We start from the raw sequence: 23,959 nt of genomic DNA on the forward strand, positions 1-23,959 counted from the left end.
ATTCCTACTAATATCTCTGCCAAACACAAAATACTTGAGAAAACAGAATTGGAAAAAAATAAGTGTGCTTATCAAATGGCACCCAGAACATAACTAACACAATGCTTCTATATACTGACAATTTCACTACGAAACATTGCAAATGTTAGCATGTCACAAACCTTCCATGCCACAAAGCATGTATGCCACAGCTTGAAAAGGATAAACCAGCTAGTGACTTCTCACTATTCTCCAACCTCCCAGCTCCCTCTCAACCGACCTACATTTTATTGCCTCAAAATGTGTAATACATGTAAAAATCACTTTACTCGATGTTAGTGATAGAACTGACATACATTAAACATATTTTCAGACTTTTTCTGGAAAAATATTTTGATTCTTTTTGATTGATAGGCTATGCTGATTTCTTTTCTCTTTCTTTTCTGCCTTTAAAAATACTATTTGTTAAATGGGAGAGTTCTCTGAGAAGGGGAGGAGAAGGGATGTTGTTTGAAACTATCGTGATATTAAAAATAACATACATCAATGAAAACATTTTTAAAATGGGTGATAGTAAAATTCTATTGAATTATTTTTAAAATGCAGCATAAAAGTTAAAATTACACACAAAGAAATTTCCATGTGATAAAAGATATCTTAAAGAGCATAAACAGAAGGAGATTAGGGATAATGAGTCATTGCCTAATCGCCATTGTGATCATCATTATAGCAATCACCTTTAGCATTTGCTACATAACCCCTGTGTAGTAGGTGTCAAAATTGTATGGTCCCTGTCTTCAAGGAGATTACATTTTATAACAGCAATAGCATTTTTAGTGAAATCCATTTTGCTTTAGACAGAAGTTGAAGATGGAAATCAGGCTTTAGAGGTGGAGCAATATTTTTATTTGGGAAGGTAGTATTTTATTTCTTTTTCAAAATTGTCATTCTATAAATGCAGAGGAATGAATGTAAAGCCGAACTTAGTATCAAAAATGGAGAGAAATGAAAAAAAAATAATCCTAAAATAGTTTGTCTATGATGCACAAATATTCCTTTTAGATTTCATTCAGATGTGTGGTGTTACCAAAACCCAGCAGAAGAGTTGAAGGAGAAAATGAATAGATTTTTACTTGCAAGACATTTACCCATAAAGATAATGACTTACTACTATCAGTTTCTTAGGTTTTAAAGTAGATTTTAATTTTTTTTTGAAAAGAATTTTAGGTAATGATGAAGACTGGTTTTCCACAGGTCTCCTGGGTGAGAAGAAATGGGATATAATTGTATTAAGTAGGTGTTGAATTTACTTTTTTTTCCATAAGACTTCTGGGGAAAATAATAGCCTTTGACTCAACCCTGAATAACTCTTTCCATACAACTGAAAGGAGAAAATGTTTAGTCTTTTTAACCTGGGATTGTCCATCAGGGAGGTTAAATAGTAAGTGATACAATTATTTCCAAGAATATTCCCACAAAGGTCTGGCCACACCATTCAAATTACTACTATTACTACTGCTGCTGCTGCTGCTGCTGCTGCTGCTGCTACACTATCACAATGATGAGTACTACTACTGTAAACACTTTAAGCTTTTCAAAGCATTTCACACATACTACATCATTCAATGTTCTCTTTTTCTCAATCCTATGAGGTATATGCTATTATTATCCTAATAGTAAAGATGAAGAAACCGAAACAAAAGAGATTAAATAACTTGCCCAAGGTCACTAAGTTTGAACTAGGGTCCTCTTGACTTCACACTCAGCACCCCATATCCCACCTACTTTGGTAGTGAAAGCACACAGATGAAAGCATAATTTAAACTTTTCTCTAAGGGATTATTGCTGAAATTATCTTTACTGTGATTAACTTCTTATTTACAGATTACTTCTTCACATATTTTAACAAAGCCTAAAAAACTGTGCTCCATCAATTACACACAATTGTATTAATAATATTAATAAAATAAGAAAAATGTTCTGTAATTAGTAAAGAACCAACCTCAAAGTCTTCTGGGGTTCAAAGTTTGCCTCTGATGCATATTGAATATTTGACCCTTCACATGTCATTTAACCTCTCAGTGTCCCATGGAAACTTTCTAAAACCATAATTTATACATCAGGTATCCATTTGCATTGTTAGATGGAGATTTTCATCAGGAATCTCTTATGCCTTTCAAACAGATCTAATCCAGAAATAACAATCATAGTAAAATAATAATATGAAAAACTGTTTCACACATGACAGGGAAATTTGTTCAACTCACAAAGCCAAAAGGCTATAAAACTGTGCATAACTTTTGATCCAACACTAAAAGATCTGCATCCCAAAAATAGGGAAAAGAAACTATTTGTACATAAACATAGCGGCTCTTTTTGTGGTGGCTAAGAATTGGAAATCCAAGGGGTGCCCATTAATTGGGGAATGGCTAATTAAGTTGTGGTATATAATTTTAATGGAATATTATTGTGTTGTAAGAAATGACAAGCAGGATGATTTCAGAAAAACCTGGAAAGACTTACATGAACTGAGGCATAGTGACATGAACAGAATCAGAAGAATATTGTACATAGTAACAGCATCACAATTCAGTGAAGAATTGTGAATGACTTAGCTATTCTCAGGAATACAATGATCAAAGACAATCTTGAAGAATAAATGATGAAGCATAGTATCTGCCTCCAGAGAAAGAACTGACATTCATTGAATACAGACTAAAGCATGCTATTTTTCACTTACTTTTTTCACCTTTTATTAGTCTTGTTGTACAAAATGACTAACATGGAAATGTTTTACATAATTGCACATCTATAATCTATATCTGATTACCTACCTCAGGAAGGAAGGAGGGGAAGGAGAGAGGGATACAAGTTTGGAACTTGAAACTTTAAATGAAAATGTTTTAATTTTTTAAAAAAAGAATAGGAAAAAAATAAGTAAAAGCTAGTTGCCTGCCTCCCGAACTATGTACTAGGTTTGGATTTTGTTTTGTTTTGTTTTGGTGGGGGGTTGAGGGCAGGGAAGACTGGTTAGGAATGGAGAAGGAGAGAAAGTAAAATGTCCTAAAGGAAGCTGAATGATTTGATTGTTTTTTTATTCCCCATTGAACTGACAAATTTTATTATATGGTTCGGCATTAGTAAGACACAGCCTCAATCATTTATTCAAATTTTTGCTTTGTATCTGTGATTTTATTGGTATAGGATCTTTTCATTGTGGCAACTACTTCTATCAATACCAGTCACCAATCAATCTGTAACTGATAGTTTTAGAAAGCTGCCGGTGGCACTGAAAAGTTAAACAATTTGCATACATCTAGTTTGTGCCAGAGACAGGATATGAACTTAAGTCATCTTAGCACCAATGCCACGGTATCATACAGCCTCTAGTCTTCAATGATATCTGGAAGTGGGAAGTTATCTGATAAATAAAACAATTTATTATTACTTAGCATCTTCATATGTCTAAGCAAAGTACAGGGCTAGGTACTATAAGAATCCAAAGAAATAATACCAAGCAAACTTCCTAACATCCAGAAGAGTTTGACCTAGTTGAAGAGATAAGACTTTAGTATACAATTATAATTAGAAAACAATTAAGCATTGACTAGTGCTCCATTGACAGAAGGGTAATAGTTCAAAGAAAAGAGTCAGCTATGTGGGCTGGTGAACAACAAGGACCAGGTTTACTATACAAACAGGAAGCTTCTTGGGCACTCTAACAGATAAATACTTTCTGAATGTAACTGAACAATCAAAGTGGGACAGTAAAGCCCTAATAAAATAAAGAGCCAAAACCATTCCTACCTATCTTCCCAATTCCAGATCTCAGGTTTTATTAGTTGGTATTGAACATACCATATAAGAATCAGGGAAAGTCCTATTCTTACTTTACAGATATATTCTGAGTTCTCTTGCCCTTTCCCTTCAATTGTAAATTGTTCATAGGATCATCATTTTAAAGACTGAAGGAACCATAAGAGCAAACTCCAGTCCCCTCATTTAAAAGATTAGAAAACAGAGGTTTGGAGAAGTTAATTAAGTAATTTGTCAAGGGTCACACAGCTAGTAATTATCTTAGGCAGGATTGAAACTTAATACATTCTAACTCCACATTTAACAATCTATCCATTGCATTACCTAGTGGACTTTTTAGAAGTATTTCAAACCATGTTCTCCCTTTTACTTGCTATGTGCTAATTGAATATATGTAATCTAATGTTTTCCATTCATAATATAAATCCTCCAATTTAATCAAGAAGATGAGTGAAAAAGACCTGTTAGTGATAGAATGGATCTACTAATTCTCACAGGCTCAAGAATTACCTTCCAGGTAAATAGCTGACTATACCTATGGCCTTATATTCATTTTCTATTGGGAATATTCCATCTTTTTCATACAATTATCATATCTATGTAGAAATCAATGTGTTCTTTGGTGGAAATATAAGATTCTCAATATTTCTGTGTTGGCCATTCAACCTACCAGTTAGAATAACACCTTGAGAATCAGCTTCTTCAATGAGACAAGGACACATCAAGATTCTTGCCATATAGATTTTTTTTGTTGTGGCCCCAGTAGTAAAGACATATATGAAGTTATTCTCAGGCAGAAAAAAATACAGGAAATATCTTCAGATAATGAGTCTGGCAGACTAGAGAGTAAATCCCACAGAGAATTATTAAAGAATGTTGCTGGTTTTTCCTAGACTTCAAAGCAAAGAATTGTCCAGTCATTAAAGTAGATGGTAAGTTACACCAAAAGAGCAGGTATGTTATCCATTTGGACTTGCTCCAGAAAAGGTTCACTACACTGATACAGGCCCTCATCACCAAGACTACTGCATTAGTCAGATGGTTGATCTCCATTTCTTAAGTCCATTCTCATTTCTGTCTATGATCCACTTGGCTGTCAAATTGACCTTATTTTGTCTCCTTTCTTTTTTAATTTTATTTTTTCCACTTAATAGTATTTTATTTTTTTCCAATTATATGTAAAGATAATTTTCAACATTCACTTTTATGAGATTTTGATTTCAAATTTTTTCTCCTTTTCTTCCCTACCCCCTCCCCAAGAAGACAAGCAATCTAATATAGGTATACATGTACAATCATATTAAATATATTTTCACATTAGTCATATTGTGAAAGAAGAATCAGAACAAAAAGGAAAAATCACAGGAAAGAAAAAAAGAGAAAATGGCATTCTTTTATCTGCATTCAGAGTCCATAGTGCTTTCTCTGGATGTGGATAACATTTTCCATCATGAATCTTTTGGAATTGACTTAAATCATTGTATTGCCGAGGAGAGCTAAGTCTATCAAAGCTGGTCACCACACAATGTTGCTATTACTATGTATAATGTTCTCCTGGTTCTGCTCACTTCTCTCAGCATCAGTTCATGTCTTTCCAGGTTTTTCTGAAATTGGCCTGCTCATCATTTCTTACAGCACAATAGTATTCCATTACATTCATATACCACAAGGTGTTCAACCATTCCCCAGTTGATGGACATCCTCTGAATTTTTAATTCTTCACCACCACAAAAAACCTACTATAGATATTTGTGTAGATGTGGATCCTTTTCCTTTTTTATGATATCTTTGGGCTACAGACCTAGTAGTGGTATTGCTGAATCAAAGGGTATGCACAGATTTATAGGACTTTGTGTATAGTTCCAAATTTCTCTCCAGAATGACTGGATCAATCTATACCTCCACCAACACTGCTCGAATTGAATTTCTTTTTTTTCATTTCTCATGAGTCATTTCATATTTATTTTGTATATTCATATTTAGCATCTTAAATCTTACAGTAATATTCCATTACATTGTGGAAACCACAATCTATTCTGCCATTCTCTTGTCACTGGATACCAAGATTGCTCTTAGATTTCTTCCATCACCATAAAGCAAGCAATATATCTCCACAAACAGGTCTTAAATATTTGTTAGTATTAGCTTTAGGATACTCCATATAAAAAAAATGATCATGTACCCTAAAGGTACATTATTTGAGTGCCCCCCCAAAAGATTTTATTGCATAGATCTCCCATAGAATATGATAGCATGTTGGTTTTACCAAGCATCTGTCCAGGAGTAAATTTTGCAACTTAAAGCTTTTTCCCAGTTGATGAGTGTAAGGCAGTATTTCAAAAATTGTTTGACCCTGCATTTGATTATTAGAGTTTTAATCCCATTTTATCTAATTATTTGGCAATTATTTGCAATTTCCTGCTTAAATTATTAGTTATCCTTTTGTTATTTATTCATTGGGGAATGGTTATCACTCTCATAGATTATATAATTTCCTTATGGATTTCTGAATGTCAGATTTTTTGTCAGTTCTGTTTAATTGGCTCTTTTTCTCTAAGCTCTTTCAATTTTTTTTAATTTTTTATTTTTTATTTGATTTTTTTTAGTTTTCATCACTGATTTCCACAAGATTTTGAATTACAAATTCTCTCCCCATTTCTATGCTCACCCCACTCCAAGATGGCATATATTCTGATTGTCCCATTCCCTAGTCAGCTCTCCCTTCTATCACCAACCCTTTCCCTTCCCCCCATTCCTTTTCCCCTTACTTTCTTGTACGGCAAGATAGATTTCTATGCCCCATTGCCTGTATATCTTATTTTCCCATTGCATGAAAAACAACCTTTTTATTAAGCATCTGCTTTTAAAACTTTGAGCTTCAAATTCTCTCTCCCTTCTCCCACTCTTCCTAATAAGGCGAGCAATTCAATAAAGGCCTCACATGTATCACTATGCAAAACACTCCCATAAATAGTCATATTGTGAAAGACTAACTATATTTCCCTCCCTCCTATGCTGTCCCCCTTTATTCAATTTTCTCACTTGACACTGTCCCTTTTCAAAAGGGTTGGCTTTTGATTAATTCTTCCTCCATCTACCCTCCTTTCTATTAAACCCCTTTTTTATGTCCTTCCCCCTACTTTCATGTGGGGTAAGATACCCACTTGAGTGTGTATGTTATTGCCTCCTCAAGTCAAATGTGATGAGAGCCAGATTCACTCATTCCCCCTCACCTGCTCCCTCTTCCCTTCCAACAGAACTGCTTTTTCTTGTCACTTTTGTGTGAGATAATTTACCCCATTCCATGACACCTTTTCTCCCTCTCTCAATATATTCCTCTCTCATACCTTAATTTGATTTTATTTTTTTAGATATCATCCCTTCATATTCAACTCACCCTGTGCCCTCTGTCGATATGCCCTTCATCTACCCTAATACTGAGGTCTCATGAATTACCGACATCATCTTTCTCTGTAAGAATGTAAGCATAACAATTCAACTTTAGTAAACCCATTATGATTTCTCTTTCTTCATTACCTTTTCATGCTTCTCTTGATTCTTGTGTTTGGAAGCCAAATTTTCTATTCAGCTCTAGTCTTTTCACTGAGAAAACTTGAAAGTCCTCTATTTTGCTGAAAATCCATATTTTGCCTTGCAGCATTATACTCAGTTTTGCTGGGTAGGTGATTCTTGATTTTACTCCTACCTCCTTTAACCTCCAGAGTATCATATTCCAACTCTCTTGATCACTTAATGTAGAAGCTACTAGATCTTCTGTTATCCTGATAGTATTTCCACAGTACTCAAATTGTTTCTTTCTGGCTGCTTGCAGTATTTTTTCCTTGATCTGGGAGCTCTGTAATTTGGCCACAATATTCCTAGGAGATTTCTTCTTGGGATCTTTTTCAGGAAGCAATTAGTGGATCTTTCAATTTCTATTTTACCCTCTGGCTCTAGAATGCCAGGGCAGTTCTCCTTGAAAATTGCTTGAAAGATGGTATCTAGGCTCTTTTTTTGATCATGGCTTTCAGGTAGTCCAATAATTTTTAAATTATCTCTCCTGGATCTATTTTCCAGGTCAGTGGTTTTTCCAATGAGATATTTGACATTGTCTTCCATTTTTTTTTCATTCCTTTGGTTCTGTTTTATAATTTCCTGATTTCTCATAAAGTCACCAGATTCCACTTGCTCCAATCTAATTTTTAAGGTAGTATTTTCTTCAGTGGTCTTTTGGACATCCTTTTCCATTTGGCTAATTCTGCCTTTCAAAGTATTCTTCTCCTCATTGGCTTTTTGGAGCTCTTTTGCCACTTGAGTTAGTCTATTTTTTTTCTCTTTTTTAAAAAATTTATTTAACTAATATATTTAGTTTCCAGCATTGATTTTCAAAAGAGTTTGGATTACAAATTTTCTCCCCATTTCTACCCTCTCCCCCACTCCAAGATGGCGTATATTCTGGTTGCCCTTTTCCCCAGTCAGCCCTCCCTTCTGTCACCCAACTCCCTTCCCATCCCCTTTTCCCTTTCTTTCTTGTAGGGCAAGATAAATTTCTACGCCCCACTGCCTGTGTATCTTATTTTCTAGTTGCATGCAAAAACTTTTTTTTTGGTTTTTGAACATCTGTTTTCAAAACTTTGAGTTCCGAATTCTGTCTCCTCTTCCCTTCCCACCCACCCTCCCTAAGAAGTCAGGCAATTCAACATAGGCCATATGTGTATCATTATATATAATGCTTCCACAATACTCATGTTGTGAAAGACTAACTATATTTTGCTCCTTCCCAACCCATCCCCCTTTATTGAATTATCTCCCTTGACCCTGTCCCCTTTCGAAAGTGTTTGTTTTTGGTTACCTCCACCCCCATCTGTCCTCCCCTCCATCATCCCCCCCTTTTTTATCTTCTTCCATCTTCTTTCCTGTGGGGTAAGATACCCAATTGAGTAAGTATGATATTGCCTCCTCAGGCCAAATCTGTTGAGAGCAAGATTCACTCATTCCCCCCTCACCTCCTCACCTGCCCTTTCCCTTCCTCCCACAGAGCTGCTTCCTCTTGCCACCTTTATGTGAGATAATCCACACCATTCTATCTCTCCCTATCTCTCTCTCTCTCAATATATTCCTCTCTTGTCCCTTAATTTGATTTTATTTCTTTTAGATATCTTCCCTTCATCTTCAACTCACTCTGTGTCTGCTCCCTCTCTTTATATATATATATATATATATATATATATACATATATATATATATATATACACACACACACACAAGTACATATATACATACATACACATTCACATATACATATGCATATGCATATCTTTTAGATATCTTCCCTTCATCTTCAACTCACTCTGTGTCTGCTCCCTCTCTTTATATATATATATATATATATATATATACATATATATATATATATATACACACACACACACAAGTACATATATACATACATACACATTCACATATACATATGCATATGAATATGCATATATGTGTATATATATATATATATATATATATATATATATATATATATATATATACACATATATGCATATTCCCTTCAGGTACCCTAATACTGCAGTCTCATGAATCATACACATCATTTTTCCTTGTAGGAATGTAAACAAAACAGTTCAACTTTAGCAAGTCCCTTGCAATTTCTCTTTCTTGTTCTTTTTCTTGATTACCTTTTCATGCTTCTCTTGATTCTTGTGTTTGAAAGTCAAATTTTCTATTCAGCTCTGGTCTTTTCACTGAGAAAGCTTGCAAGTTCTCTATTTTATTAAAAATCCATATTTTGCCTTGGAGCATGATACTCAGTTTTGCTGGGTAGGTGATTCTTGGTTTTAATCTTAGCTCCATTGACCTCCGGAATATCCTATTCCAAGCCCTTCAATCTCTTAATATAGAGCCTGCCAGATCTTGAATTATTCTGATTTTGTTTCCACAATACTAAAATTGTTTTTTTCTGGCGGCTTGCAGTATTTTCACCTTGATCTGGGAGCTCTGGAATTTGGCGACAACATTCCTAGGAGATATCTTTTTGGGATTTATTTGAGGAGGCGATCGGTGGATTCTTTCAATTTCTATTTTGCCCTGTGGCTCTAGAATATCAGGGCAGTTCTCCTTGATAATTTCTTGAAAGATGATATCTAGGCTCTTTTTTTGATCATGGCTTTCAGGTAGTCCAATAATTTTTAAGTTATCTCTCCTGGATCTATTTTCCAGGTCAGTGGTTTTTCCAAGGAGATATTTGACATTGTCTTCCATTTTTTCATTCCTTTGGTTCTGTGTTATAATATCTTGATTTCTCATAAAGTCACTAGCTTCCACTTGCTCCAATCTAATTTTTAAAGTAGTATTTTCTTCAGTGGTCTTTTGGACCTCCTTTTCCATTTGGCTAATTCTGTCTTTCAAGGCATTCTTCTCCTCATTGGCTTTTTGGAGCTCTTTTGACATTTGAGTTAATCTATTTTTTAAAGTGTTGTTTTCTTCAGTGTATTTTTCAGTATTTTTTGGGTCTCCTTTAGCAAGTCATTGACTTGTTTTTCATGGTTTTCTTGCATCCTTCTCATTTCTCTTCCCAATTTTTCCTCTACTTCTCTAACTTGCTTTTCCAAATCCTTTTTGAGCTCTTCCATGTCCTGGGACCAGTTCATGTTTTTCTTGGAGGCTTTTGTTGTAGGCTCTATGACTTTGTTGTCTTCTTTAGGCTGTATGTTTTGGTCTTCTTTGTCACCAAAGAAAGAATCCAAAGTCTGAGACTGAATCTGGGTGTGCTTTCGCTGCCTGGCCATATTCCCAGCCAACTAACTTGACCGTTGAGTTTTTCAGTGGGTTTTGACTGCTTGTAGACTAATGAGTTCTATGTTCCATGTTTGGGGGGGAGGTGCCAGCTCTGTCACACCAGCACTACTCCTTCCCCAAGAACCCCCAGCACAGGCTGGGCTTAGATCTTCAGCAGGCTGTGCACTCCTGCTCTGATCCGCCACTTAATTCCTCCCAGCCGGTGGACCTGTGGCTGGAAGCAACAACAGCCGTAGCTGCCCCACCTCCGCTGCCCCCGGGCCTGGGAACCGCAAACTCCTTCCACTCCCGCAGCTTTTCCCACTAACCTTCTCTGCAGTCTTTGGTGTTTGTGGGTTGAGGGGGTCTGGTAACTGCCGCAGCTCACATATTCAGGGTGCTAGGGGCCCCATCCACTGGACTCCAAGTTCGGTTGTTCCACGCCACTCAGGCTGGGCTCTGCTCCACTCCGCTCCCAGCTCCCAGCTCCCAGCTCCCAGCTCCGTGTGTAATAGACCTCACCCAGAGACCATCCAGGCTGTCCTGGGCTGGAGCCCTGCTTCCCTCTGCTGTTCTGTGGGTTCTGCCGTTCTAGAATTGTTTCAGAGCCATTTTTTATAGGTTTTTGGAGGGACTTGGTACAGAGCTCACTCTAGTCCCTGCTTACCAGCCGCCATCTTGGCTCCACCTCAGTTACTCCAGGACACTAATTTTAACCAAAGAGGATTACATGGACAAAACTATGTTAGCAAAAGAGACAATGGTTCCAGAGAACAGAGTTGAAGGGAAAAAAGAGGAGGCCCAGGATTGGGACTGACCTGGAAGAAGATGAGAGCATAAGTAGTGGTAACAAGTTAGGATACTTATTGCCTCTGTGGCAGCAGGATATGGGAATGCCCAGTCCTTTCCTCCTCTGTGATTAGATGGTCACCTCAGGCCTTTCCAGCCACAAGAAAGCCTGCCCCCCCTTAGCATTTGATGATTTTTAGAGGGTATGACCAGAGAGCTGTCAATAGATTCTAGCCAGTGAGCATTTATTAACCGCTTCCTGTATATGCCACAGATGGAGCACATTCCAAAAGCGACACTGATCTCTAAGGCCACCAGGATGCAGAACCTCCATCGTCCATGCCTCCCAGGGACTGATCTGAGGACCCTTGAGAGGTTTACCTTCAGGGGAGAATAGTGGAGCAGGATAGCCAAATCCTGAGTGTCTGAAAATTCTTTTAAAGAAGCATTACTAGATTAGTCTTGTGGTCTGATCTAGGAACAGCAGAGAGTCAGTCAAGCAATTAGTAATCATCTACAGTGTGCCAAGCAGAGTCCTTGAGGAATTAAACCTTATGTGAAGGGAGAAAAAAGTGTCCATGGAAATCTAGAACCAGCTATTGTAAGCAGAAATCTGAGAATCAGTAAAGTATATCAATATATCTATACAGATTCCACTCCCATCTCAGATCATTCATGGATGGGACTCTAAGACAGAAAGGTCTTATCCAGTCACCTTTAAAAATGACTTTCCAGGCTTGGAATTATTTTATATTCCTTAGTTCAAACCCGTATGGTCTCCAACAACAGTTTTCACAACTGGAATGATAATCCTTTATTTGGGTTGTCTCATGAGAAAAATGTGAGGTGAAAGATGATGATGATGATGATGATGATGATGATGATGATGATGATGACGATGATGAAGAACAGCACTTATGTAGCAATCTAAAGTATGCAAAAAAGCTTTACTTATGACAATTCATTTGATCCCCATAGCAACCCTGTGAGGTTGGTGGTATTATTTTGCCTGTTACCCACCGAAGAAATTGAGTCTGAGAGGTTACTGGACTTAACTAGTCTCCCACATCTTCCTGACACCAAGTCTAGGAGGACATCAAGTTATATCAAGAAAGAAGACTCAGGAAAGAGGCCAAGCAATGTATTCAGAACAGCATTGCCCCCAGATAGTTCCCTGATTGGATGATGGGGAAGATTTACCAATTTACAAGAAAGGGCAAGTTGAGGTGTAAGAATAATGCTAACTAACGTATTACTATGATACTGAATGATTTCCCTTGGATGGAAATGGATATCGTTCTTTGATTTTTGAGATTATACCCCAGGACTGTTTTTCTTATCCTTTTATTCACTGTGAGGGCTTGTCTATTTGTTCTAAGTTGTTGTTGCCCGTAATAGTATATGCAATGATAACCTGAATTAAATTCACCCATTTCTGTCCATTTAAGTTCACTAACACCCAAGATGTTGATGTTTAATCTTTGCATCTCCTGTTTGACCACATCCAGCTTACCTTGATTCATAAATCTTACATTCCAGATTTCTATGCATTATTGACCTCTAAAGCATCAAACTTTCCTTTCAGCATCAGACGCATCCATAGCTGAGCTTCCTTTCAGTTTTGGCCCAACCGCTTCATGCTATACATGATTTTACAGGTCTTTGGATTTACTTCCAAATTGTTCCACAGAGTGTTTGAATCACTAAACAACTACACCAACAGTATATTAGTGTGAATTCAGGTGAGAATCGGGAGTAGTCAGCCCACAGAGGATGAGATATGGGACTTGGAAGTCACCTCGTGTCAAAATGAAAGAGGACTTTGTTTGGATGCTTGGTATTGATTGAGGAGATTGTTCTTACTGTGACCTAGGGGTAGATGCTGTGGTATTTTCTGCTCCCCCTGAAGGATGTATTGTGTTAAAAAATACCCTAGCCTAGTACTCCCTGCTTTTTGGGATGCAATGATATATGCTGTGTAGTGTGATGTTCTTGCTGTGACCTAGAGGTGGATGGTGTGGTACTTTCTGCTATGTCTTAGGGATGTGTTGTGCTAGGGAAGACCTTAGCCTGGGACCCCTGATTGTGTAAATGAGTATTTTGGGGAATACTCCTGAATCCAATGATATATGTGATGCACCATATGACCTACTGAGTGTTATGATATATAGACATATATATTAGATGATATATTTTGTTTAAGCTTGTTGTTATGAATGTTATCCTTTAGTTTATTGCTGAAAAGAGAATTCTTTATACTATGCAATTAGACCCTTGAAATTATGCACAGCAACACTCCTCAGGTGTGCTGCTGTGATTGACATTATACTAGGTCCCCTTACCATCTCAGACTTGAGAGCTCCCAAAGCTGTTGCTGCTTCTATTGCCACCACTGAGTCTGACAGTTATTGTTGCATACACTTAGGATCTAGGCCTGCCCCTAACCTCATGTCACAGATCTTTCTTTCTGACCTCCTAAGCTGTCTTGGGCCAGAAGAATATCTCACCCTGACCTTTTGTTGTCTCTGTCAATCCAATATTTGATTTGATGCATTACTTTAAAGTTGTTGAAAAGGCAATGTTGAGAGAGCCTGAGTGCTTCTTTTACTCCTGTATCTTGACTCTGCCACTGGAAGTCTGCCTCAGATTTTTTAATATATTGATCGGTTTTGTTAGATTTATGGATCTTCTATGACAGAAGCTTTCTAGGTCCCTGATTGGTCACTTGAGGCATTGAAAAATTAATCAGATCCTACTGCTTAAGACCACTCCTTTCCTGACAAATATGTGGGCATTTTTGGTACTAGATCCTCCATGGTAAATAAGATACCATGAATGATGGACCAAAGAGTTCATATCATAGCATGAAGTCCATTTTGCCAGATGCTCAATGGCAATGCCCTTGAATATTGCCAGTAGAATATACACTACTGGGGGTGGAGCCAATATGTCAGAGTGAAAGCAAGGACTTGCTTGAGCTCAAACCAAAACCCCTCTAATTACCTGTAAAAATGACTCTAAACAAATTCTAGAGCTACAGAACCCACAAAATGGCAGAGTGAAACAAATCTCCAGCCCAAGACAACCTGGAAGGCAGACAGAAAAGCTCTATCTCACTAGGCAGGGAGAGGAGCACAGTCCAGTAGGGGAAGACACAGCCCAGACTAGGCCAGAGCAGATCTCAGGGGATTGAATCACGGGAAGTTGTAGCTGTTTTCAGACTTCTCAACACACAAACTCAAAAGACAAAGTAGAAGGTCTGTGGGGAAACCCTGTTGGACCTGGGTGAAAGAAGAGCATGGTCTGACCCAAGCCCTGGGGTGGTGGAGGTGGCAGTGGTGGTGGTGGCAGCAGCAGCAATGGCTGCTTCTAGACTTCCAGGCTCACAGGCAATGAGGGTATCAAACAACTGATCAGAGTGGGATTCCAGGGATCTCTTTGATAGCACTAAGGTGCAATTCTCTTCTATTGCCCTGCTTGGATCTAGGTCACAGTCCTGGGTGGCAGTACTGGGGTGAGGAGGAGCCCTAGTGTGGCAAAGCTTGTGGAGGGTATGGAGAGGGAATTTTTCTCACAGTTCCAAGGAAGAAAAGAGTGCTTTAGGTCACTCACAGATAGAGCGCAGACCAGGAAAGGAATGAACACCTCTCCTTTCATCATACCACCTTAGAAGAACTGAAAATTTGCAAGTGCCTAGAAGTATCTCTGACAGCAGCTGCATAAAGACCCTGAAACTTTGGACAGAGCACACTCTACTCTTGAAGCAGAGTGCCACCTTGAGAAAGAGCTCAAACACCAAGTGATTGGCTAGGGAAATGAGCAAACTGTGTAAAAATCAAACTATAGAATCTTACTTTGGTGATAAAGAAGATCAAAATATGCAACCAGAAGAAGACAACAAAGTCAAAGCTCCTACTTCCAAAGCCTCCAAGAAAAACAAGAATTTGTCTCAGTCCAGGACAAGCTCAAAAAAATTGAAAATCAAGTAATACAGGTAGAGGAAAAATTGGAAGAGAAATAAGAGTGATGCAAGAAACCACGTAAAACTAGTTAACCCAATGGGAAAGGAGACCAAAAAAATACTGGAGAAAATAAAACCTTAAAAAAATAGACTAAGCCAAATGGCAAAAGAGGTCCAAAAAGCCAATGGGAAGAAGAATGACTTAAAAAGCAGATTAGTCAAATGGCAAAGGAGGTCCAAAAGCTCACTGAAGAAAATAATACTCTAAAAATTAGAATGGAGCAAATGGGAGCTAATAACTTTAGGAGAAATTAAGAAATTATAAAAAAGAACCAAAAGAATTAAAAAATGGAAGACAATGTGAAGTATCTCATTGGAAAAACCACTGACCTGTAAAATAGATCCAGGGGAGATAATTTAAAAATTATTGGACTACCTGAAAGCCATGATCAGAAAAAGAGCCTAGATATCATCTTTCAAGAAATTATCAAGGAGAACTGCCCTGATATTCTAGAGCCATAGAGCAAAATAGAAATTGAAAGAATCCACCAATGGCTTCTTGAAAATGATCCCAAAAGAAAAACTCCTAGGAATATTTTAGCCAAATTCCAGACTTCCCAAGAGAAAATATTGCAAGCAGCCAGAAAGAAACAATTCAAGTACTTTGGAAACAAAATCAAGATAACACAAGATCTAGCAGCTTCTAACGCAAAGGATGAAGGGCTTGGAATATGATTATTCCAGAGGTCACTCTGGATGAAAGCCAAGAATCACCTAACTATCAAAACTGAGTACAGTACTTCAGGGGGAAAAATTAACATTCAACAAAATAGAGGACTTTCAAGCTTTCTTGATGAAAATACAAGTGCTGAACAGAAAATTTTCCGTTCAAATATAAGAACCAAGAGAAGCATGAAGAGGTAAACAGGAAAGAGAAATCATAATGGACTTATTAAAGTTGAACTCTTTACATTCCTACATGGAAAGATGATATTTGTAACTCATGAGACCTTTCTCAATGTTAGGATAGTTGGTGGGAATATGTGTGTGTGTGTGTGTGTGTGTGTGTGTGTGTGTGTGTGTGTGTGTACACATAGACAGAGGGCACAAGATGAGTTGAATATGAAGGGGTGATATCTAAATAAGAAAATGAAGGGTTGAGAGAGGCATATATAGGGACAAAGATAAAGGGAGTGAAAGAATAAATTATCTCACACAAAATAGGCAAGAAAAAGCTGTCACAATGGAGGGAAAGAGGAGGTAGGTGAAAGGGAATGAGTGAATCTTGCTCTCATCAGATTTAGCTTAAGGAGGGAATAACATACACACTCAACTGGGTATCTTACCCTACAGGAAAGTAGAGAGAAGGGGATAAGAGAGGAGGAATGATAGAAGGGAGGACAGATTGGGAGAGGGGGTAGTCATAAGCAAACACTTTGGAAAAGGGACAGGGTCAAAGGAGAAAATAGAATAAATGGGGGAGGGGATAGGATGGAGGGAAATATAATTAGTCTTTCACAATATGACCATTATGGAAATGTTTCGCATAACTACACAAGTATAACCTATATTGAGCTGCTAGTCTTCTCAATGAGGGTGGGAGGTGAGGGAAAAGAGGAGAGAATGTGGAACTTGAAGGTTAAAAAACAAATGTTAAAAATTGTTTTTACATGCAACTGGGAAATAAGATATACAGGCAATGGGGTACAGAATTCTATCTTGCCCTACAAGAAAGTAAGGGGGAAGAGGGGTGCAGCAGGGTGATAGAAGGGAGGGTAGAATAGGGGAAGGGATAATCAGAATGCATGCCAAGTTTGTTAGCAAATGAAATGAGGGTTCCAGAGGACAAAGTTGAAGGGGAGAACATATCAGGATTGGGACTAACCTAGATGAGGATGACAGCATGAGTATCGATAACAAGTTAGGGTATTTACTGCCTCAGTGGTAGTAGGATGTGGGAATGGGGGATGCATCAGAAGTGTCTATGGAAATTTAGAGCCAACTATTGGAATCAGAAGATTGAGAAGCAGTAAAACATATCCGTATATCTATGCTGAGTCCACTCCCATCTCAGATCATGAATGACTGGTACTCTTAGGCAAAAAGGCTTTGTACAGCCACCTTTGAAATAGGACTTCCCAGGTTTCAAATAGTTTTATGTTTCTTGGTTCAAACCCATTTGGTATCCAACAAGAGTTTTTTGCAACTGGAATGAACATCCTGTATTTGGGTTGTCTCATGAGAAAAACGTGAGGTGAAAGATGATGATGATGATGATGATGATGATGATGATGATGATGAAGATGAATAAAACTTATGTAACAATTTAAGGTATGGAAAAAAAGCTTTATTTATGTCAATACTCACAGCAAGTCTGTTAGATGGGTGCTATTATTTTCCCAGTTATCCAATGAAGAAATTGAGTCTGAGAGGTTAATTGACTTAACTAGTATCACACAGCTAAGTGTATAAAGCAAGACTTAAACTCTGATTTCCTGATGTCAAGTCTAGGAAGATATTCAGTTATATCAAGAAACGAGGCCAGGCAACATAGAGCAGCATTGCCTCCAAATATTTCTTCCCTGACTGGAGGACAGGGAATATCTACCAATTTACAAGGAAGGGCAAGTTGAGGGGTAAGAATCATTGTAACTGACTAGATCAATTTAGTGAGATGAAGATAGGATATCCCCTAGAATGAAGGAACCTAAAATGAACTAATTTCGATTTCCTAAACTTATATGATCTTTGCTATGATAAAATTGGTCACACAAAAAGGGTTATATTAATCAAGAAAATGTTCATAATTCTCTCAACCCCTGACATCCTGTTTTGTGTAGACAAAAGGAGTGACAATGAGATTATATGATCCCACAAAAGTTTTATTTTAGGGAAAATGTTCTCGTTACTATTTGGTCCAAATGAGGTAATTTTGATTACTAAATGATGTAAGTTTGCAAACAGCACTTTACCAATACTGAAATGATATATGAATCCTAGAATTTGTTGTTTGTTATTCATTATTTTTGTTGTTGTTAACCCTTTCACTGTTTTTTTTATCTTTTGCCCTTTAGAATCAAAGGCTACTGACAATATCATTCCTATTCATATGATTTTGCTTAGCTTAGTAAAATAATGATGATGATTTCTTATAATTCAATCATGATACATTTATTTTAATCTCAGGATAAATTGATTGTGATATATAATTTTTTCTTTAAAGATCAAGAAATTAAACCAAACAAGTACTAGTAACAGATCTTTTCTCAAATTGGGTATTTGATGACTAGACACTACAGACAACCCATAATCATAGCCAAATGGATTTAAAAAAAAACAAATGTAAGACATTATGTGCTTGAAGTTATAAGGACTAAGAGAGGAAGTATAAGGGTTTATTTTCATTTAATTCCTTCACAGCTGGTGAAAAACATTCTAAAATGACATCTACAACCAGTACGTTCCTTATTGCCTCTTATGTTGCCTTTTTTCTCCCCCTTAAAAAGTCGCATTTTCTTCTTAGGTGAGAGAGGATTGTAAAAGGAAAAGACAGTGATTCTGTTCTTTTTTCCCATTATTCAAAAATCACTTTAATTTGACAAATTTATCATAATCACCAACAATGTTCAAGATCCCATCTGTTATAAAGGTTAAGTGCAAGACCTCAATCTACCAATCAACAGACATTTATTAAATGTCCACTGTGTACCAAGCAGTAGATTCACTGCAAGAAGAACAAAGGTGAAAATAAAATAATCTCTGGAACTTACATTCTATGTTGAGCTTCAGGATGAATGCAGTCACCAAAGCAACACCACTGGGACCACATGAGAGATAAATGTAGTCATCTAAAGATCTATCAGGATATATGAATGCTTTTGGAGGCTTGAAAACAAGTCATTATGGAGCATTGTTCATGGAGATTTAGGTATTAAATTTCTAGAGTAACATTTATTCAACATATTCAATTATTATAAATTTTAATGTAATGAGTAATATGCTAACAAGAATAACATAATAAATTATTTATTAAATTGATTATCAAAACACAAATTTTGTATATTATCAAATTTTTATACAACTTTTGTTTGCAAATCATTGACCTGGAATTGAATGTAACATGCTTGCAGCCATTGATCTCAGATTCACTGACATGCATAAAATATGGAACTGTTAAATACAAAGCTCTTACAAATTCCACCTAGAACTGCCATACTGACTTTTAAATCTTCTGAGGGAAACTTTCATCTCTTTGTTTCTAAATGTATAGATGGCTGGATTCAAGAGAGGTGTGATGACTGAGTAAAACACAGCAAGAAATTTGTCCACTGATGTTATGTTAAGTGGCCATACATAGATGAAGATGCAGGGTCCAAAGAATAATACTACCACTGTGATATGAGCAGTGCAAGTGGAGAGTGCCTTGGTGGCTCCATCTTTAGAGTAATGGCAGACTGTGACAAGGATGTAAATATAGGAGATCATTAAAAGAATGAAGCATGTCATAGCAAGAATACCACTGTCAGAATTCATCAAGATTCCCAGGGAATAGGAATCAATACAGGCAAGCTCAATAACCAGTGGGATGTCACAGAAAAAACTATTTACTACTCTAGGGCCACAGAAAGGCAGCTCAATAATCACAGCTAATTGACTCATAGAGTGTACAAATCCAATAGTCCATGAGATCATTACAAGGCAAATACATCTTCTTTGGCTCATGATGACTGTGTAGTGGAGTGGCTTGCATATGGCTACATAGCGGTCATAGGCCATGGCCACAAGCAGCACCATCTCACCGCCCCCAACAAAATGCACAAAGAGGATCTGACACATGCAGCCCTCAAAGGAGATGGTTTTATTTTCCTTGAGCAAGTCTGTGATCATCTTTGGAGTAGTGACTGAGGAAAGCCACAAATCAACAAAAGAAAGGTTGGCCAACAGGAAGTACATGGGGGAATGGAGATGGGAGTCAGTGATAACTAAAATCACAATAAAGATATTACCTACAACAATGACCAGGTAGAGCACCAAGATCAAAATAAAAAAGAAAATCTGAAGTTCCCATGAATCACAAAGTCCCAACAGGACAAACTCAGACACTGAAGAATGATTTAGTTCAGCCATCCATTCAATCTTTACCATAAACCTCCAGGAGAAAATGAGAAAAATAATTACTATTAAAATGTAAAAAAGCTTAATTCTATACCTTTAACACACAAATAAACATTCTTCTCCATAAATATGAAACTATATCTTATCTTCATTTACCAGTCTTGCAATGATATATACGGCAATATGATTTGAGAGATGAGGGGTTCCCAAACTATGTGAGATGCAAATACCCCAAGGGAAAAGGAACATCTGGTCAAAGGCTTATGTGGAACATTTGAAAAGATAACTATATTATTCTACTGAAATATTCCAAAAGTAATAGTGTTAACTGAAAAAAAAGATATGGATTAAAAGGAAATGATAAAAAGGTAGAGGAAAGCTGGAAAAGGGAAGACTCTTGAAAAAAAAGAAAGAGTTGAGGGAAAACTGATCAAAACTAAGCGAATGAGGTCTTCATGAGAAGCCATTTTCATAATGAGCTAGAAAAATATCAAAAAACAATTCCACCAAGTGAAGGTTTATCTGATTCATTTCCTACAATAACCAAAGACTCCAAATTGTAATTCAACCAATGAAGGTAACTGTTTGGCATAAACGTGGAAAATAATATCCCATTCTTAATTTAAAAAAAGTCCTCCATGAAGCTTTCAATAGATTTTTTAAAAATTATCTCTCTGAATCAGGATTATTAATCCTGTTCTCAATCAAATCCAAGACAAAAAAGAAACAAGGCCAGAAATCATAAGCAGATATTTCTTTCAAAAACTATACTGAAAGCAAAACAGTTGGTTAACAACAAAGAAAATCATCATTCACATGAATTTTTAACTGTGTTCTGACAAATGTTTAACAACTTTATTACACTGAATGTAATAAAATATTGTTTTATTTTTATTAATGTTAAGTTTAAAGCCATAAACTTTAATTTTATGAATAATTAATATATTTATTTTATCTTATTTTACTTATGCATGGCAGATTCTAGAATTTATTTCCTTTCATATTGAATAGAGAGTATGTGAAGTTTTGCTAAAAGGCAAGGGATACTTAAAAAAGCCAAGACTTAAAAAAAATAAACAGTTGAAAATCCCTGAGGTAGATCATGTCTCAAATATCCCACCCATATTTAACATTCAAAGATTTTGTGATTCAAACTGCAGACCAATAAGGGAAATCAACCGTCAGATTTGACAAGAAAAGCTACAAAGAGATTCCTATGCATATCCAAAACAAATCATTTAATCCAACATCTTAATCAAAGAACTTTAAAATGTGATCTGAGGCTTCAGCATGGTAATAGTTAAATCCACTTGTCTGGCTCCCAGTAGGCACTTAATAAATAATCTTTAAGTGATTGACCAGAATAAAGATCCTGAAATGTTTTCAATATATGACTAATCAACAACTAAAATACATCAGTAAATGAATTTCTGAGAATTAATTGACCTAATTCAATGGCAGTTTGATATAAATAGAAAGTTTCAGAAATCAAGGAGCTCAAAACTCCAATTCTATTACTTACTATTTGTGTGACATAGGCTCGGTCCTCAGGTTCTTTAGCTCTAAAATGATAAAGTTTGAATAAATTATCTTAAGTTTACTTCCGATTCAAATCATATGACCCTGTGACAATATTGTGATCTGTGAGAGAAGGAGGTGTGCAGTAATTGCCCAGTGAAATGGATTAAACTTTTCATTCAGAAGTAGACAGTATTCAGCACCCTAAGATCTAATGACTACATGTTTTCACTGCAGACAAATTTGAGAGTTATTACTTCAAGTCATTTCATCTATCAGTGTTTCAGGAAATGCTCTAAGACTATAAACTGCAGGCAAACGCCAATCTATACTCTTTTTGAGGAGGGGGAGTTCCTATACCAATTAAATCACAGATGTTCTGAAACAAAAAGAAAAAAAGCTGCCTAAGCATCCATAGAAGATAAATTGAGCTCAACCATGTCCTCCTGAACTATTGGAACCCTATGTCTTTACTCAACTTTAACTTCATTGCATCATTATTACCATCACCTCTTTTTCCAACCTTGCCACCAATAGGCTTTCTTTCTTAAGACCCGGGTGATTGAAATCAGGTCAACAAATTCATTCAAGTGAAACTCTTTCACACTTAACACAATGTCTGGTACATAGTACATGATTAATAAATGTCTATTGAGTGATTGATTAATTGAAAGTTTCTTAGCTGTTATGAGAAGCACTGGAAAATTGTGCCATCTCTGTTCATTGAACTATCAATAATCTCCTCAGATTGTAATGATAAAGGGCATGATGATTGAAAGTTTTTGCATGATTTCTCAAGATAAAGGGCAGAAAGATTTTTCATCTCCCTCTCATCTACCTTCTTCCCTGGATCTTCAGTCTTTTGCTTAAGTGAGATGACTAATTCAAAAAACCATTTTCACAGGATTAAAGTAATTCAGTCTGAGACTTTTAAAAGATTGTTTCATTATGTTAAATAAACATCTTTCCATTAAGAGAGTTCATTGGAGGGAGGGATGGAATTTTGCACTGACTAACAGGGAAATGTTCTTACTCTGAGGCCTCAAAACCCACCAAAAACATATTCTCCACTTGATAAAAAGTTGAAGGAATTTTTAAGTTAAAAATCAATGTTGTGAGGTCATGTACCCATGGACATGAATCCCCTGAGAAAAAGAAATTCTTTTGCATACAAATGTTTATCATGTAAGGTATAAGAGGTTTTCATAATGGGAAGATTCTGAATCATGGCCTTTTAGAGATGGAAAAAATTAGAGGTTTTATAAGGAATCTTAATCCAAATTCTCTAAATACTACTTTTGCAGGGTGGAAACCAAGACACAGAGAAGTGATGGGATTTGCCCAATACCACATAGAAAGTGATGAGTCTAGGACTCCAATACAATTTTCCTATTACTTAACTTAGTGCTCTTCCCACCCAAATTCATTGTTTCATCCTCAATCATAATTTGCAATACTTCCAACAAGCACATTCAAAAATTGTCTGTGCTGGGGCACCTAGGTGGCTCAGTGAGTAGAGCACTGGCCCTGGAATGAGGAGGACCAGATCCCATCTCAGACACTTGACACACTTAATGGCTGTGTGACATTGGGCAAGTCACTTAAACCTAATTGCCCTGCCTTCCCCCTTGGTAAAAAAAATTGTCTATGCTCCAGCCATGGAAAAAAAAAAGAATATTCTCAGCAAATTAAAATAGAAATAGATTTTAGAGAAACAATGTTTAATTTAATTAAGAAAACATTGTTTTCAAGTTATTTGGGGACTCATAATATTTATGATTTGGAATATTTAACCATTGTCATTTATTCCTTAAAACAAGTCCCGTAGAGGTTTTACTGCTCAGCACAGCAGCCTGGCACATAGTAGGCACTTAACAAATGTTTATTGATCAAATGTTGCTAAAATTTCTCGACAGTATTTTCTAACTCCATTTCCAATAATCGAGCTACAAAAATACTAAAATCCATGCTACTATGGAATATTGAAATATT

General features: G+C 36.6%; 1 protein-coding gene across 1 annotated transcript; it reads right to left on the reverse strand.

The window, feature by feature from the left end:
• Window positions 1–19,522: 19,522 nt before the first annotated feature.
• On the reverse strand, window positions 19,523–20,461 carry LOC118828923 (olfactory receptor 4F4-like). The gene has a single exon (XM_036735815.1). The coding sequence runs from the start codon at window positions 20,459–20,461 to the stop codon at window positions 19,523–19,525; it is 939 nt and encodes a 312-aa protein (XP_036591710.1).
• Window positions 20,462–23,959: the final 3,498 nt, after the last annotated feature.

This window comes from Trichosurus vulpecula, chromosome 8 (assembly GCF_011100635.1).
Source record: "Trichosurus vulpecula isolate mTriVul1 chromosome 8, mTriVul1.pri, whole genome shotgun sequence".
Lineage (NCBI taxonomy): Eukaryota > Metazoa > Chordata > Mammalia > Diprotodontia > Phalangeridae > Trichosurus > Trichosurus vulpecula.